Consider the following 17,659-nt stretch of genomic DNA (forward strand, 5'->3'; position numbering starts at 1 on the left):
GTGTATAGGTAGAATCAGAGTGAAGAAAAGTAGAATTCTTGCATTTTAATTTCTTAGTTTGAATAGAAGGCTGTCATGTGTAGTCTATCTGGTTTAGTAGTAATGTTACTAAGCCTTAGTTAAGAAGATTGCTTGGGATGCCTCTTCAAGTTTGCACATATGTCAGAGAACCCTTATTAACTAAGTTACTACTTTGCATGTTGGATTATACATCTTAACATATGTCTTGCACAATTTTTTAAATAAAAAAGCCAAGCTTCTGGAACTATTGTAATTCAGTTATTTGAATGAAGAAAACATGGCTTATTATGGAGATGTGGAGGATATTTGGGGGCCTGTGACCTGTGCCAGGTCAAATTTGGCCCGCAGACTAGAGGTTCCCCATTTCTGCTTTAGGAAATCAGCTTAAATCCACAAGAGAGTTAAAACAGTTTTTTAAAAAATATATAAATTCTGAAAATCATCTTAAAACAATGCTTTGGGTTTGCAGGCAACAGGAGTGGGTAAATCAACAAAGGGAAGATATAGAGAGGCAAAGAAAACTTCTGGCAAAGCGAAAACCTCCTGCTACAAATAATTCTCAGGCGCCCTCTGCCAATTCAGAACCTAAGCAGAGGAAAAACAAAGCTGTCAATGGAGCAGAAAACGATCCGTTTGTTAGACCCAATTTACCACAATTGTAAGTTCATACTCCTTTTCTAATTATGTATCGAGTATTTGTCATGTTGGTGCTCACAACCACCTTTTTGTAGCCGTTCACAAAGTTGGAGAAGCTGAATCTTTCTCCCTGCTTGTAATGGTCCTGGTGTTGTGGCTTGGGGGGTGTTCCAACGATGCATGTCTTCCAAAAGTGTTGATAATTGCAGGTTGCTTGTTTATCCTACAGAGCTCTATAGGGCCATTTCCGAAGCCTGCCCTCTGTGTTCTGTATTTTAGTTATGACAAGGGATGGAACTGATTTTTGTATACGATGCTCATTTTGGTTTAGAGTCGGCAAAGTGGTGTAAGATACGTAGGTGTTCCAATGAATACTAAAGCTTGGGTCCCAAACTGGTACTTTCTGAATCTAGGACATCAATAATTCAGACCCTTCTGGCATCAAGTACCCTTTCTATTTAAGAACGTCACTGTGTAATCTGTTGCTCATTCCTATAAATGCGACATGACTTTGCACTAGTTCCACATTATTACAGAAACCTAATATCTCTTTGTCATCCTTTGTTATATAAGATGCCTTGTCATATAAGATGCCTTGTAGACCAATAGCATTTAGCACATACTGCAACATCAGCTGCATTTGATTCAAACACCAAAGAGGAGTTGCGTGAATTTCACTGTTCTTTGATACCTCCCTGTATCTTTTAGGTAGGAGTGTGGATACAGTTTTGGTATCAGAACATTTTGTTCCACATTAAGCTTCCGGTCATTCAGAATGTAGCGGATTCTACAAGATGCTGGAGGAATTGGCTTTCTGTGTTATGAATCAGAAATTAAATATGTTTTTTCCCATTCAACTTTTAGTAACGTACTGTGACTTTTCGTCTGCAACTTTTGATTAAAATGGTTTGTTATCTATGGTAATTCCTGCAGGCTAACACTAGCAGAATACCATGAGCAAGAAGAAATTTTCAAGCTTAGACTAGGACATCTCAAAAAGGTATGTTTAATGGTTTAAAGTGCATCTTTTTTCTGATCATACAATACTGTAACCATAGACTCTACCCCATTAGTTATAGATAAGATCCAAGTAAGCTGTTTAAGACTGAAAGAACCTTGCCTGTAGTTGGAGCATGCTTTGAAATACTATATAGAGCTGCTCAGATAGTCAAAGTTGTATGTCACTTTTAAACTGAAAGGTGTATGGTGATTTTGCATCGCTTGTGAAAACGTCAGTATTTTGTGTCTTGCATTATATACCATGAAGAATAGCCATTCTGTTAAATGTCTAGTTTTTAATCAAAATTCCATGCTGTCATTTTGAATGAGGAAAGGAAGGTATCCATAAATTACCCTTTGGTAATGTTAACAGTTGCTATAAGAATGTGTCAGTTACATTATAAAGTTAGTAATCTGCATTTTTGGGACAAACACTACACTGTATACTCAGTACTTGTACTTAAAAACTAGCAGTGGTAAACTTATTGTTCAATTAATAAGATCAGCTTAATGGACCTTTTTTCAGAATACTGCTCCTCTTTGCACAGTGGAAGCTTTTATTTGCTAAGAAAGGCATTATGCAGCAGAACATTCTTCAGGAAAAACATTGCCATCTGTTTTGTTGCTCTTTCAACTCTTGAGAAAAATGCTATCCCATAAGAGAATAGATAAAGATTGATTTTTAAAAGTAAAACATTTGTTTCCATTCAAACTTTTTTTAAAAAATGTAAACAACTTGTTGTGTGTGTGTGTGTGTGTGTGTGTGTGTGTGTGTGTGTACCTTATAGTCAATCTCTAAACTGATTGAATGTCCTCTACCAGATACATTGGCTTAAAGGCGGTTTTTCTTATTGAAAAGCCAATTTGATAATTTCTCAAATATGAAAATTTAATTCATTTGCAGATTATTGGATTTATACCACCGTTAAGAAAATATATGAAGTATAACACATAGGAAACTAGATTTAAGTCAGTTATTTTGCATGAACCAACTTGAACCCTGCATTTGTCACCCGAGGCCTTTCTCCATATGCCCCCTGTAAGGGAGGTGTGGAAAGTAACAACAAAAGAAAAGGGCTTCCCATTTCTGGAATGCTGTGCCCAAAGAGGTTCGCCTGACATCATCACCTTTTTTTTAAATAGAGTTCAGACAAAAAAAATTTTCCCCAATGGTTTTGGAGCTTAATTTTCTGCTTATCCTTTATATGCATCACCTGCCCCACATACAAATCATTTATACATATCATTTGCCTCTACATGACCAGGCAGGCACAAAGGTTTTTGAACTTGTTTAGTTATGAAACTGGTTGTGTCTTTCAGTTTGGGTACTATCCTCATTGTTGCAAGAAAAAAAAATGAAAACATCAACTAGAGGCTTTGTAGGAGGAAATATCTTGTGAATTATGTGTATGTCTTTCAATTTCTCCTTCAAATGTTGAGATCCTGAAATAAACAATTCCCTAGTTAACAGCTGAGAGAGGGATAAAAAGTAAACAAACAAACAAACCTTGAGATTTCATAAATTGTTTGTTTTGATTTTCAGGAAGAAGCTGAAATACAAGCAGAACTTGAACGTCTGGAAAGAGTTAGAAATCTTCACATACGCGAGCTGAAAAGAATAAACAATGAAGATAATTCTCAGTAAGGCACTAGATTTTAATCTTGCATTCTTACTCTTCTCAACTTCACTCGCTCTGGAATAAATGACACACAGATATCCATGCTGCAACTCTGAAAAACCTTGCTTTTATGTTAGCAGTACACTTATAACAACAACAACAACAACATAGAATGTATTTTAAGTTGAATCAGTACTGCTATGATGCAGAAATATAAAAATGAAATACTGCACTCCAGTATTTCCTTTTTTTGTATACACAAAAATAATTAGTATTAAATTTAAGTACTTGCCTTTCTCATTGACCAATGTTCTTGCTTCTTTTTTTAATAATAAGGTTCAAGGATCATCCTACGTTAAATGAGCGATATTTGTTACTTCATTTACTTGGTCGAGGTGGATTTAGTGAAGTATATAAGGTAATGTCCTCTTCTTGGCTGGTAATATTTTTATTTTATTTTTTTTAATGTATGCCTACCAACATAGGTGACCCTCTCTAGAACCAATTCACTGAAAAACATTTTAAACAACAAAACTATATCAACTAAAAAGTATAAAAAATAACCTCTCCAGGCTTTCCTGAACAACTAAAAACTGGTAGCAGGGTAGAAAAATATAAAAGTCAATCAATCTGTGTCCAGAGAATACCCAAACCTTTCAGCTCAAGCTTGGATTGCAAAGCGCTGTATTGGAATAAGCATAGAGAAGGCAGAATGCCTTTTCTAAGCTGGTGCCTACTTTTCTTTAAGTGACCTGTACATGCAATTGAAAACTGCATGAATTTATCTTCAGAAATCTGGGCCTCGTTTGAACGGTTTAGCGTTCCCATGGTTTAGCGTTACGAGGGAGGCTAGTTTCAAGGAAACATAGTTAAGATTAACCACAGTTTAGAGTTTGAACGACATGCTAAACTGCAGGTTATTTGAAACTGAAGCTTGGTGTCCCCTTACAGTTGTGCTGAGATGGTTGTGAAGGAGTGCTCAGCTTGCTGAAACATGTTCTCATAATGCTAAGAACATGTGGTGCCCTTGGTCTGCACATTGCATTAAACCAGACCTTGTCTATAGCTTGCCATTGGCGAGGAGAGAGCTTAACCAGTTCGGATGACACACTAAGCCAAACCTTGGCTTGGCTTACCACAGTGCAGGAGGAAGAGCAAAATGGCTGTGAGGGCCTCTCCAGGAACCCGCAATCCTGGTAAACTATAGTTTGGTTTACCTACCATACCACGTGAACCAGGCTATTAGTGTGTGCTCCTCTGCAGTCTGAATCAGTCAGAAAAGGGGTGACCAAAATGGTCAGGGCGCTGGAGCAACTCTCCTGTGAGGAATGGTTACAATGGTTGGGGCTTTGAAAAGGTTGTGTCAGGAAAATATTTGAGGTCTGTAGGATTTTATGCATGCTCTTTCATAAAGATAGACGAGGATCAAGCATTACCCAGGGGAGCTGAATGATGGGAGGCACTGAACAGATAAAAAGGAAATACTACTTCATGGTGGATAGTTAAACTGTGCAATCTGCCAAGACAAGATGTGATTAAAAGGGGATTAGACAAATTGAAGGAGAATAAAGCTATCCCATCAGGATAGTTGTACACTCATTCCAGGATGCCTGTGAGTGCATTCATGTCCTGCTTTTGTTGCCTTCTCATAGACCGGGGGAGGTTACAAATCTGTAAAATTTAAATAATGTTTACCTGCTTTGAGTATTTGATCTGGAAACGATCAAGGAAAAGCTTGTGGGCCAATTAATAATAAGCAGTATTTATTCATTATGACAACTGCTTTTTAGTATTTTGAATTAGTAAATGCACGAGTACTGATCACTCTATTTGAAGTGAATGTTCAGACTAGGAGATAGTAACCAGGCCATCTCTCAATGTGTAGAAGTGATTGGGAGGGTGGTTTATTTGGCCCCAAAGGCAGATTATGTACAGTGTCCTGGTTGTTGAAATAAGCAAAAATTAGAAAGGTGCCAGACAAATTATCTGACTCTTCTGAGACCATTAACAATACAGTGGTACCTCGGTTTAAGCACACATTTGGTTCCGGAAGTCTGTACTTAACCTGAAGTGAACTTTCCCATTGAAAGTAATGGAAAGTGGATTAATCCGTTCCAGATGGGTCTGTGGGGTACTTAAACCGAGGTATGACTGTAGTATGTTCGCTCCTGAAAAGCTCCTGAGAAAACAGTCAATTAAAAATTCAAGGTTTTCCCCACTATTGGGCCAGATATGATGTATTGCACCCTCAAGCTATATTGAAATGTTAATAAATACAATTCTCTGTGGCTCGTATTTTACAAAATCTGTTTCTACTACTTTCCCCCCAACCTTCCTTACAGGCTTTTGATCTCTATGAGCAAAGATATGCTGCTGTGAAGATACACCAGCTTAACAAAAGCTGGAGAGACGAGAAAAAGGAAAACTACCATAAGTAAGCATTTCAAGAAAACACCTTTTTTTGGTCTTTGTAACAAATTAAAACTGTTCTGGTGGTTGTGATTAATTTACCTATGTCTTCTAGGCACGCCTGCAGAGAGTATAGAATACACAAAGAACTTGATCATCCAAGGATAGTAAAACTCTATGACTACTTTTCCCTGGATACAGATACGTACGTCTCTCTCTCTCTCTCTCTCTCTCTCTCTCTCTCTCTCTCTCTCTCTCTCCCTCCCTCCCTCCCTCCCTCCCTCCCTCCCCCCCCCTCTCACACACCAGTTAGAAATTAAGACCACCCTTCAGGAACATTTTTGGTTGGAGATAAGTATGATTTAAATTTCATGGTGTTTGGCTTCACTGGCTCAGTATTTTCTCTAGTATGATGTTCAGAATGCTGTGGCATTGATTATTGTTCAAGTACAGTGGTACCTTGGTTGTCAAACAGCTTGGCTCCCGAACACCGCAAACCCGGAAGTGAGTGTTCCAGTTTGTGAACGTTTTTCAGAAGCCAAATGTCCAACTCTGCTTCCGCAGCTTCCGATTGAGTGCAGGAAGCTCCTGCAGCCAATCGGAAGCCGCGCCTTGGTTTTTGAAGAAATGATTAAGTTTGACAACCAAGGTACCATTGTAGATTGTTCCTGTTTCTTTTGTAAAGTGAAAATGTGATTTCACCATTTCTGCGTTTTCCAAAAAGTTTTTGTATCCATTCCTCTCTCATCGGGACCTCTTCTTTTTTCCATTTCTGGGCAAGTAACATTCTTGCAGTTGTGGTTGCATACATAAATAAGTTTCTATACTGTTTAGGTAGTTCTACCCCTATAATTCCCAAGAGGAAAGCAAAACTTACTAGAAAAATTAAGAAATCAAGATAACAAGTTTTTATTAAAGAATGGACATGCTTATTGAATATTAACACACAATTGGAAACAGATAAAGACATTGGCAGGATTATTGTAATAACCTGCAGTTTTAAAAAGAATATAGAATTAAAATAAATAAATAGAAGGATAAGTTAATTTAGGATATACAGGAAATGATAAAACAAATTGAAGGAACTGCAGAAAGGAGGAAGTTGAATTGTTTGAAATGTTACAATTTTTGTAAAACTATTGAAATGTATACAAATGAAAACTATAAATAAAAGTTAAGTGAAAATGTGCAATTAATGCAAAGAAATGATGTTCATATTTCCATTGTATGCTTGAATAGTTAAATAACCATTGTTTCCTTATCTTAACTTTTATTTTTCCCTTTCTAGGTTTTGTACAGTATTAGAATATTGTGAAGGCAACGATTTAGATTTCTATCTCAAGCAACATAAACTAATGACAGAAAAAGAAGCTAGGTCCATTGTAATGCAAATAGTAAATGCACTGCGATATCTCAATGAGATTAAGCCACCTATAATACACTATGATCTTAAACCAGGTAAATAAGAATGGGGGGGGACATCATACATTGTATATTATATCTCTAAAACACATTCTTCTCTTAATTCTTACTAGTGTACCGCCTGCCTCTGTTTTTCTTTATTAAACCCATCTGAGTTCACATTGGCCTTGAATTTCTTTTATGGTATGAGGGCTTGGAATACAGGAGTGGTGCCTCTTTTAATCTCTGTTGTCTCTAATCCTTAACAAAAATGAGAATTTAGTTTTATCACACTGCTTCATTTAATCACACTCTTCTTTTTTCTAGCTGCACACACCTAATTCTCTCTTTTCTGCTGTTTGCTTTGAAGGCAAATTTGCACACTCTGCCCCCTCACTCCACTACTTAATGTTTTGGTTTCTACACTGAGCTGTTTCAATGGATGTCTTCCATATTCTGTATGAATTTGGCTGCAATAGGATTTCTTTGTATCTTAAGCCACTCTGTGTGCTTAAATATAATTAGAAATGGATTGAAGTAGCAATAAAACATCATATTTGAATGTGGCTTGAAGTACATATTTGATATCTGTATAATTTTATATTTGCAGCATTTAGCTCCTTGTGCCATGCGCTTGACCTCACAAGTCTTTATAAAGAGGTGCAAAACATCACATGCAATCGCATGCATGATTTGCCTTCAGTAAACCAGAAGTATAGTTAATTATTATTTTTCCTTTTGAATATGCAGGTAAATAATACTGCACACATGCCTCTTTCACACAGTTTTTGAGTCTTTTGTTCTTGTGTAGATCACTACCTAATACATTTTTTTATTCGGTAAATGAAAAAGCATTAAGGCTGCTTCAGAAGTCCAAGCTTAGCTAAGGCAAACGAGATAGTACTGGGAAAATACTGAAAGAGCCAACATTGCAGAAAACACACAAAGATCTGACGCATCTACATGGTGCAGAGTTAGCACAGTACTGTACCTTGGGTCCCGAACGCCTTGGTACTCAAGACATTTTGGCTCCCAAATGCTGCAAACCCAGAAGTGAGTGTTCCGGTTTGTGAACGTTCTTTGGAACCCGAATGTCCAACGGGGCTTCCGGGGCTTCTGATTGGCTGCAGGAGCTTCCTGCAGCAAATCAGAAGCCGTGGTTTGATTTCGGAACGGATTCCATTTGACTTCCAAGGTACGATTGTGTTATGAAAACTTGGGAAGAATTAACTTTAACCAAACTGTAGCTGTCCTTTGAAAATCTATGGCTCAAATTCTCCAAGAGATTGTTGAGACACAACTGTCTCTGCTCACAGGATGGGGCAGTTCTGTGAATATATGTGGAAGAAGGAACCATAAGCACCAACCTGAGCCCCTTGGAGGAAATCTATAGTAATAAGAAATATAATAAATGAATGAACCATAGATGTGCCTATAACTAGGGTGTTTCTGTTCTATAAAGCTATGCCATTGTCTTCATTTAAACACAATGGAAAGATTGTGAACCACAGCTGGGGGTAGGCTTGGTTATTTTAACGAACTCTGTCCCTCTTGATAGGAAACATCCTTTTGGTAGATGGAACAGCATGTGGAGAAATAAAAATTACGGACTTTGGGCTGTCTAAAATAATGGATGACGATAGCTATGGTGTGGATGGAATGGACTTAACTTCACAAGGGGCTGGGACTTACTGGTAATATTATTATTTCCCATTTGGCAAATGTATTTCTTACTTGTGTGAGAACTGTTTGTAAACCTCTGCCGACGGATGTAGTTGATGGAAAGAATGTGCTCTCGTTGGTTATTTGAGCTTATAACCTGATGGTAGAAGTCTGGATTCTACCCATGAGTGAACTGCTAGTGCAGACATAGGCAAACTCGGCCCTCCAGATGTTTTGGGACTACAGCTTTCATCATCCCTAGCTAACAGGACCAGTGGTCAGGGGTGATGGGAGTTGTAGTCCCAAAACATCTGGAGGGCCGAGTTTGCCTGTGCTAGTGCAATGGGGCTTTCCACCCATGTCCCAACAAATTGCATTTGTGGGGTCAGAAGAATCCTAAGAGCAGCATGTGGGCAGGGGCGCAAGGAGGATAGTTCTGCATGGGGAGCTGAAATGTTTCTACTCCTGGAACAATTGCTGTAGTGGTGTGTTGAATTCCTTCTATAGAATTAATCTTCTCTAATGCATGGAGATTAGTAGTTATTTAATCTTCAATTCTTTTATTAATTATTATTCTCAAGGTTTTACTGTCTGGTTTCTGACTGAGGAATGATCACCTTCATTTAGTGCGAACTTGGTGTAGTTTAACATGCAGTATTGATCACTGATGGAAGAAATGGATAGTGGCAGAAATGTAGGGGTTTTTTTTAAAAAAAAAATCTGGTACAGTAGTTAAGGTTTCTACTGGAAATATGGGAATTGTTATGTACTTTATTATTATTTTCAGAAACAGCATCTCTCCAATGTAGATAATAGTGAATGAATTGCTTCTGTTTATTGAGTTGTGGGGACGCAGGTGGCGCTGTGGGTTAAACCACAGAGCCTAGGGCTTGCCGATCAGAAGGTCGGCAGTTCGAATCCCTGCGACGGGGTGAGCTCCCGTTGCTTGGTCCCAGCTCCTGCCAACCTAGCAGTTCAAAAGCACGTCAAAGTGCAAGTAGATAAATAGGTACCGCTACAGCGGGAAGGTAAAGGGTGTTTCTGTGTGCTGCTCTGGTTCGCCAGAAGCGGCTTTGTCATGCTGGCCACATGACCTGGAAGCTGTACGCTGGCTCCCTCGGCCAATAATGCGAGATGAGCACTGCAACCCCAGAGTCAGTCACGACTGGACCTAATGGTCAGGGGTCCCTTTACCTTTTTATTGAGTTGTATATGTTTGCTTATATGTTAACCTAACTTGTCTGCTTTCAAAGGCAGCTTAAACCACACTACAGTTCAAACCACACTACAGACATCTGGTCCGAAATTCAGGCTCCCCACTCTTTTTTACTCTGATCCATAACTTCCCGGTTTGGCATACCATAATCTGTTTCACCTAAAGTGGCTAACTGTGATTTGTGCTTGCTACCCAAACCAGAATTGGAAGCCACTGTTTGAAGTGGGGTTCCAATCCTGGTTTGTGGGGTTCCAATCCTGGTTTGTAGAGCAGACACAAACCATAGCTTGTCAGTTGAGATGTAACAGCAAACAATGTTTTGCCCAAACTGGGAAGTGTTTGGAAATCAGAATGCATAAGTGAAATGGAGTCTAATGGAGCTTAACTTAACAAACAGGTTATCATGTGAATTGACCAATACCATGTAAATCTATTTTTCAAAAATTCCTAGAACAAATAAGAAACATGTGAGAAAACCACTAGATTCTTGGCAATCTGTATCTCTCATAAATACTTCCAAAAATCAGCCTGCCTCTGAAGAGGGAATCTTCTTAATGTGTCTGTTTTCAGTGACTGAGTTTCTTCTTTTCTATCAGGTATTTGCCTCCAGAGTGCTTTGTTGTGGGCAAAGAGCCACCCAAAATTTCTAACAAAGTGGATGTGTGGTCAGTTGGAGTAATCTTTTTCCAGTGTCTATATGGTCGAAAGGTAAAAACAAACGCTTAAACATAGAGTTTTCTCATGCATTTCAGTACATCTTCAACGTGGTCTTTTTGAAGGAAAAAAAAAACCATTTCTGGAAGTAGTTATGGTTCTTCAGCCTCCACCATTTGCTCTTTCCCAACAGGGAGAACTTGTTTTTAAGTGGAATAATTTTAGAATAAAAAAAGGTGGTGTTGCTTATTTCTTTTACTGATATTTGGACATTTAGCAATCACCGTCTGAACTTTTTCCTTTCTCCAGCCATTTGGTCATAACCAATCCCAACAAGATATACTTCAAGAAAATACAATATTAAAAGCCACTGAAGTACAGTTCCCAGTGAAGCCTGTTGTGAGCAATGAAGCCAAGGTAATATTCATGGACTCAAGGTATACATTCTGCTAGAATATGATGCAATCAACCTCGAGGTGGATTTTGTTTCGGGGCTAAGGTCAAAAGATAACGTTGAAGCAAATTGTAACAAAATTTGTGTTAAGGTGGTTGTTTTTTTTAATAGCACACCATATTTCAATTCATGTATGTCAATAAATAAATCTGAAAGTAAATTCAAAGTATCATTTGCATTGCGTATATATCAAATTGGTCATACTTACTATAAAATATAAGATACTAAAAGTAATAATTTCCTGAAAATCTTGCTCTTGGACTCTTTCATACATATTCTTGAATGTTTTTTTTGAGTCCTCTTACCTAAAATTACTAATTACCCATGAAAATAGACAAATTCCAGATTGTAGTAGTAGATATTTAAAGTTTCTTGACTATTTCTAAAATCAATTTTGATATTCCAGCAGGACTAAGCGGATAAAACAATTACGATAATTTCATCCTTTAGCATTTCTTAGTGCTTCTCCTTCTAGAGAGGCCAAAAGTGCTTTGAATCAGTTTCCCATACACTGCTGTCATTAATGCTATCTAATTTTAGTGTGTATTTGTCATTGTGAACTAGCAAAGACACAATCACCACGTTAGAACAATCGTTGTAAGTTCCAATGATAGATGTTGAATGCAAAATTTGAGATTCCATTAACACAAAATGTGATGCACCACATTTTTTCGCTCCATAGGACGCACCTGACCATAGGACGCACCTAGTTTTTAGAGGAGGAGAACAAGAAAAAAATATTTTGCTTTCTTGAATTGTCTTATGCTGGCCCTTGCACGGGCTCTGGGTTTGCGCGGGCTCTGGCTCTCACACTCGCTCCATAAGACGCACGGACTCTCCCCCTCCCTTTTTTTTGGGAGGGAAAAAGTGCATCTTATGGAGCAAAAATACGGTAAGTGCAGAGGATATCAGTAAATGAAAATTCTGCACCAGAAACTCTCAGCAAGTCCCATGCTCCAATTTATGCACATGAGTACTTAATTATGGGAGTAATTCTCTCCCCTCCCCAGTTACTGGTTTACTTAAATAATGCAAATATAAATATTTCCTTTTTTTTGTTGATTCCAAAAAGAAAATAGGTAAACTATTGCATGTAGATTATAATTGTGTGTCAAAAATTACCTTGCTGAATTGGGTGTGGGTGTGGGTGTGTGTCAAGTGACATCTGATCCAGTCCTCCCGCTGGGATATAAAGAGCCCCATCTGTGCACAGGAACATTCTGGTTTTCAATTCTGGCCTCAGCCCTCTTTTGCTGGATCGGACGCCATTCCACTGGGTTCTTGGACCTTCAGTAGCAATTTGTGGCAAGGAGAGGCCACTGTAGAAAAGAGTGTCAGCCAGATGCCCTGAAGAGACTCAAAAGTAAGACAGAAACAGACCACTGTCACCTGCAGTTTGGCTGGCATTTGGTAAATTGGAGGAGAACTACCGGTACCTCCTCAACATGGAGATTCTGTTCTTTACTGCTCAGGCTACTAACCATTCATAGAGCCTGTCCTTTGGATTAATCCGGTATGCTTTTAATCTGATGGTTAGCACAGCCACCTGTCAAGAAGCGGGAACTCTTTGTGCTTGGCACCCACCCACAACATCCTCTCCTTAGGAGACAGATAGACATGTGTGTGATAAATGGATAATGCCAGTTTACTCATTTGGACTTACCTCTGACTCCTGCTGTCATGCCTTTCTGGGTTTTTATTTTTAGTGTCTGAAAATTATATTCCATGCATTTCACAAGGGAAATCGTAATTGCTAATATTTTCCCTATATGTGTTAGCGAAGGATGCTAGTGAGGTATGATTCGGAGCGGACATTGAAATATATGGAGGAGCAATTTGCAAGGCATGAGCTCTCAACCGCATAGAAGGTGGGGCCTTTTGTGTAGATTGCCTGCATACTAACACACCTGCAATCATGAAACTTGCTTTAAAAAAAAACACTGTGATTCTGTGCAGCTGTCAGATTCTCCCAAATTCCAGGCCTGGTAAACCACCAGCCCCATTGCTAGAGGTTTGCTTTTGAATAACATTTTAAAAAACTATTGACTTTTTCATGAAACTTTATCTCTGCTTAGTTTGGCAAATAATCCACAGCCCTCTCCCCCCCCCCCCAAATGTTACGTTAAAGATGTAAAACTGACAATCAGGGAGGGACTGGTGGAAAGGTGAACATTAATTATTAACTAGTTACAGGTAGGTAGCCATGTTGGTCTGGCGTAGTCGAAACAAAATAATTTTTTCCCCTTCCAGTAGCACCTTAGAGACCAACTAAGTTTGTCATTGGTATGAGCTTTCGTGTGCATGCACACTTCTTCAGGTATCGTGCATGCACACGAAAGCTCATACCAATGACAAACTTAGTTGGTCTCTAAGGTGCTACTGGAAGAATTTTTTTATTATTCTTAATTTATTAAATTTGCAAATAATATAAGTAAGGTTCAACAACAGAATTTTTATCTCCCTTTTCAAAGATGCACGCTTAGAGAACAAAGCAAGAATTATACAGTGGTACCTCGGTTTATGAACATAGTTGGTTCCGGAAGTCTGTTCATAAACTGAAGCGTTCATAAACTGAAGCGAACTTTCCCATTGAAAGTAATGGAAAGTGGATTAATCCGTTCCAGACGGGTCCACGGAGTACTCAACCTGAAGCGTACTTAACCTGAAGCATGGGTGTAATTGGTTCTGGAAGTCTGTTCATAAACTGAAGTGTTCATAAACTGAAGCAAACTTTCCCATTGAAAGTAATGGAAAGTGAATTAATCTGTTCCAGATGGGTCCGCGGCGTTCGTAAACCGAAAATTCGTAAACCGAGGTGTTCGTAAACCGAGGTTCCACTGTATTGGAAGCTGGAACAATAGCACTTTCAGTTTAGTGCTAACTTTACTCCTTTAATTTGACTGTTCAGAAATGTCTGCAGTTCACAGTGGCTGCGTACATTTTCAAATAGCATTGGGCTGTTCATTTATGGTCACACGTGTCTTTGTGTAATAAAAGTTTGGGAGTGTATAAATTAACATCTCTAAGCATTCACATATTATCTCAGTGCCTGCATCTTTGCAGATTAAACAAGAATTTGAGTGTGGCACAGAATGGGGGTTCAAACTGAGAATGTCTTGTGTAAAGCCATCTGACAAATTCTGCACGAGCCAAAATCTGAACTAAATCAGAAACTTTTAGCTCATCCTTCTGACAACTGCTAGTTCACTCTGTGGTGTAAGTGGGTTATCAAATAATGAGCACATCTCCATTTTGAATCAAAATCCCACTTAACCACTTTCACTTTTATTTTTAGTTACCTTAAAGAGCTCAGATCCCTCACCAGAAGAGGTGATTCAGACCTCGTTTACTGTTAAGAGAATTTGCTCTATAATCTCCCCCCTCCCCTCTCTCCCTTTCTGCAGGCATTTATCAGACGTTGCTTGGCATACCGTAAGGAGGACCGGTTTGATGTTCATCAGCTAGCTAACGATGCTTACCTACTCCCACACATGAGAAGATCAAATTCTTCAGGAAACTTGCATATGACTGGCCTGGCAGCATCTCCTACGCCGCCAATATCCAGCATTATCCCCTACTGAAGCTTCTTAAACATGGAAGGCTTGCATGATATCGTCATGTAGTTTTGCTGCAACAGACTTTCATCTGAAAGCGTTGGATTGGTGTTTTGACACAAGTTTAACAAATGGGGTTGTTCAGACTGTGGCTCTTCTACAAATGTCATTTCTATGATTGGACTGGATCATGGTCTGTGAAGGGTACATTCATTTCAGACTCTCACATTGGAAACACTGAAGGACAGCATTGCCTGTTGCCTCCAAGCAGATGTACTGTGTTTTTAAGACTGAAGAAAATGTGTGTTTTCATGTTGCCGGGAGGGGAACACTGTAAATAGCCTTTTTAATACTTACCAACACTTTTGGTTGATACTGGAGAGCTCTAATAAGGGTAGTTTTTCATTATTTGAATAAAGAAGAAAAGGAATGAAGCACGGAAGAACAGCACAGTGCCTGGACAAAAAGCTAAATAAAGAATCTTTCTTCCCAAGAAGTCAACCTTTCAAAAACCAAAGTAAAAATGAGAGACACAGCTGCGTATGTTAATTTCTTTGGATAGAAGTGATTTAGTATTCTGGGGGCTGGGGAGAAATCTTTAAAATAACTGTTACGTTGGTTGAATGACTGTATTTCCAAAGGGATAAAAATAGCATTTTAAGTAAGGTAGCAAAAGCTAGTTTGGAAACTAGTTCAATTATTTAAATGGCATTTTGATACTTAGCGGAGTTGTCAACTGATATCCGCTGCCCAGGCTTTTGAAGAGGGATCTACAAAGGCCATGTATGTAACCAAAAGCAAACAGGTCATATTCAATGTTTCTATGCAGGATAATGACAAAATTCCCTTCTAACTGTATTGTAAATTGTTGTACAGAGGTCATATTTTCAGTTTAAAAAATTTCAGCAACTTATTCCTGTACAAATGTTTAAAGTATGGCTTTTCTAATTGGATATTGTATTTTTTTTAAGTCTCATTGAAGGCGCTTTTAATTGCTGCTAAATGATGTTGCTTTTGCTTTTGCAAAAAATAAAAATAAAATAAATCAAATGACCTCCTTAAGGTGCAAGTCAACTGTACGTCCTAGAGAGACTGAAAAGTAGATAATTCATTAACAATCAAGGCATGTAAAACTGATCTGTGTTGGAACTATACAGTGCAGTTCGAGTCAGTTTCCTGAGCTGGAGCACGTTGATAATAGATGTAGAAGTTGTTTATGGTTATTCACGGTTTCTGGAAATTCTGTCTACAAGGTGGGAAGATGTTCCTCTAAAGAGATGTTTCTTGTGGCCTGTACAGATATTTTAAAATGTGAAACATTTTCTAACTGCCTTGTACGGTAGAATCTTTTTTTCAGAATGCAGTATCTCTCCCATACAAGATTCCTTTGACTGTCACATTCATAACGCTGAATTACCTGTACGTAACTTTGTCCATGTTGCAGAAAGGAAGGCTGTATTACCCCAGGTTTTGTTTTTTTCCATTTAATATTGTACAGTTAAACTGTGGCTCTTGTTTCTGATGTTGCAAGCCATTTTGTTTTCATTGTACATAAGGATACATTAACTGTCTCTTCAAGATGCTGCTGAAATTGTAGAGAATGTAGCCAAAACAGTAATAAAATAATGACAGTTGGAATTTCAAGTAGTTCTCAAGTTATTGCTTTGGATTGTGAAGGGCATTGGCGATAGAAAATTTGTTTGTTTTCAGATCGGACCACTAAGTTCTAATCTTGGAGGCAGTCCATATATTATGTGGGAACAATGAAAAAGACACAGTACAAGTGACAAGGTCGTATTATTACTTTCCCTAAGTTCTACAGTGGTGATGTGTGCAGTTTCTTACACTGAGATCTGTGCATTTCAAAGTCATTTGGGGCTGTCTGATCCCCTTGCAGCTGACATGGATGAGACCCACATCTCACATTATTGCAGTTGGGGACAGGAGTCATTTGTGCAAATTTCTTCACTTCTAAGTACTGTGTTTGCTTGGGGCCATAGAAAGAAGCCGGATGCTAGGAAATTCAGGAGAGACACAAAGGCAAAATTAAAACAGTGGCATTAGCTTCCATGAGGTGATGTCTACCAACCTGGATGGCTTTAAAAGAGGTTACACATTTACCAAGGATGAGATTCACTGGGGACTAGGCATGGTTGCTATATAGACTATCTCTGCATTGTTTGATTTCAGTGGACTTATAATTGCAATAAACTTGATAAGCCCATGCTTGAACACCAGATCTACATCTGCCTAGATCTCCCTTGCTCTAGTTCATATTGCAATTTTGATGTTTTTGAATGTGCCGAGATTATGAACCAGTCTTACTTGAAGCTGAATTAGCTCCAGGCAGGATGCACTTCAGAATGTGTTGAAGACTTTGTAATAATACAAGCAGCAACCCCATTTGCCCCTTCATTGTGTTTGTTCTTCTTTTACTTAGAAAACAAAACAAAAGCAGAGGGGTGGGGGTTAGAGATCTTTTAAAGATGTTTTACTTGAATTCGCCCACTAATCTTACAAAATGTGTGTGTGGTTAATCTGGAACCTACAACCTGAACAGGTAAGGATAAAAGGCAGAGCACAGCAATCATGACTAGTAGCCATTGGTAGCCTTTACTACCATGAATTTGTCTAATCCTCAGATAGATGCCATTTCAGCCTGGCAATTTGTTTTGTTGGTTTTTATTTTCCCTATTAGACCAAGTACTTGGTCTCTCATCACTATTTGCCTCAGTTCCTCAAGCTGCCTTCCAGCAAAAGTTAGTTCAGTTTCAGTTCGAGTCTTCCTCTCTGAAAACTGACACAATAAAAATTAAAAATAATTCAGCTTCTCTGCAATCTTTTTATTCTCCTTTAGCACAGCATTAGACTCATTTATCTTCCAAGGGTCCAATCACCTCTAGCTGATCCCCTGCCACTAATATATTTAAATATTTTGTTGCTGCTGTTCTTCGAGGAGCAACATTGTGCTTTTAGACAATTCTTTCTTAGCATCCCTTATTGTCTGCTTGCATTTCTTGTGCCCAAGTTTGTG

At 38.5% G+C, this 17,659-nt stretch overlaps 1 protein-coding gene across 2 annotated transcripts in view; it reads left to right on the top strand.

Moving 5' to 3' along the window:
- TLK1 (tousled like kinase 1) overlaps positions 1–16,269 on the top strand; it is a 67,414-nt gene extending 51,145 nt beyond the window's left edge. For both annotated transcript variants that reach the window (XM_035135535.2, XM_035135528.2), the window contains exons 11-21: positions 491–679; positions 1,591–1,657; positions 3,200–3,297; positions 3,612–3,693; positions 5,618–5,709; positions 5,800–5,889; positions 6,973–7,142; positions 8,644–8,779; positions 10,560–10,671; positions 10,927–11,034; positions 14,476–16,269. In XM_035135535.2, the coding sequence (XP_034991426.2) occupies positions 491–679; positions 1,591–1,657; positions 3,200–3,297; positions 3,612–3,693; positions 5,618–5,709; positions 5,800–5,889; positions 6,973–7,142; positions 8,644–8,779; positions 10,560–10,671; positions 10,927–11,034; positions 14,476–14,652 (1,321 nt within the window). In that variant the 3' untranslated portion in view covers positions 14,653–16,269. The remainder of the gene's footprint in view (positions 1–490; positions 680–1,590; positions 1,658–3,199; positions 3,298–3,611; positions 3,694–5,617; positions 5,710–5,799; positions 5,890–6,972; positions 7,143–8,643; positions 8,780–10,559; positions 10,672–10,926; positions 11,035–14,475) is intronic.
- The last annotated feature ends 1,390 nt before the right edge of the window (positions 16,270–17,659 follow it).

This window comes from Zootoca vivipara, chromosome 1 (genome assembly GCF_963506605.1).
Source record: "Zootoca vivipara chromosome 1, rZooViv1.1, whole genome shotgun sequence".
Lineage (NCBI taxonomy): Eukaryota > Metazoa > Chordata > Lepidosauria > Squamata > Lacertidae > Zootoca > Zootoca vivipara.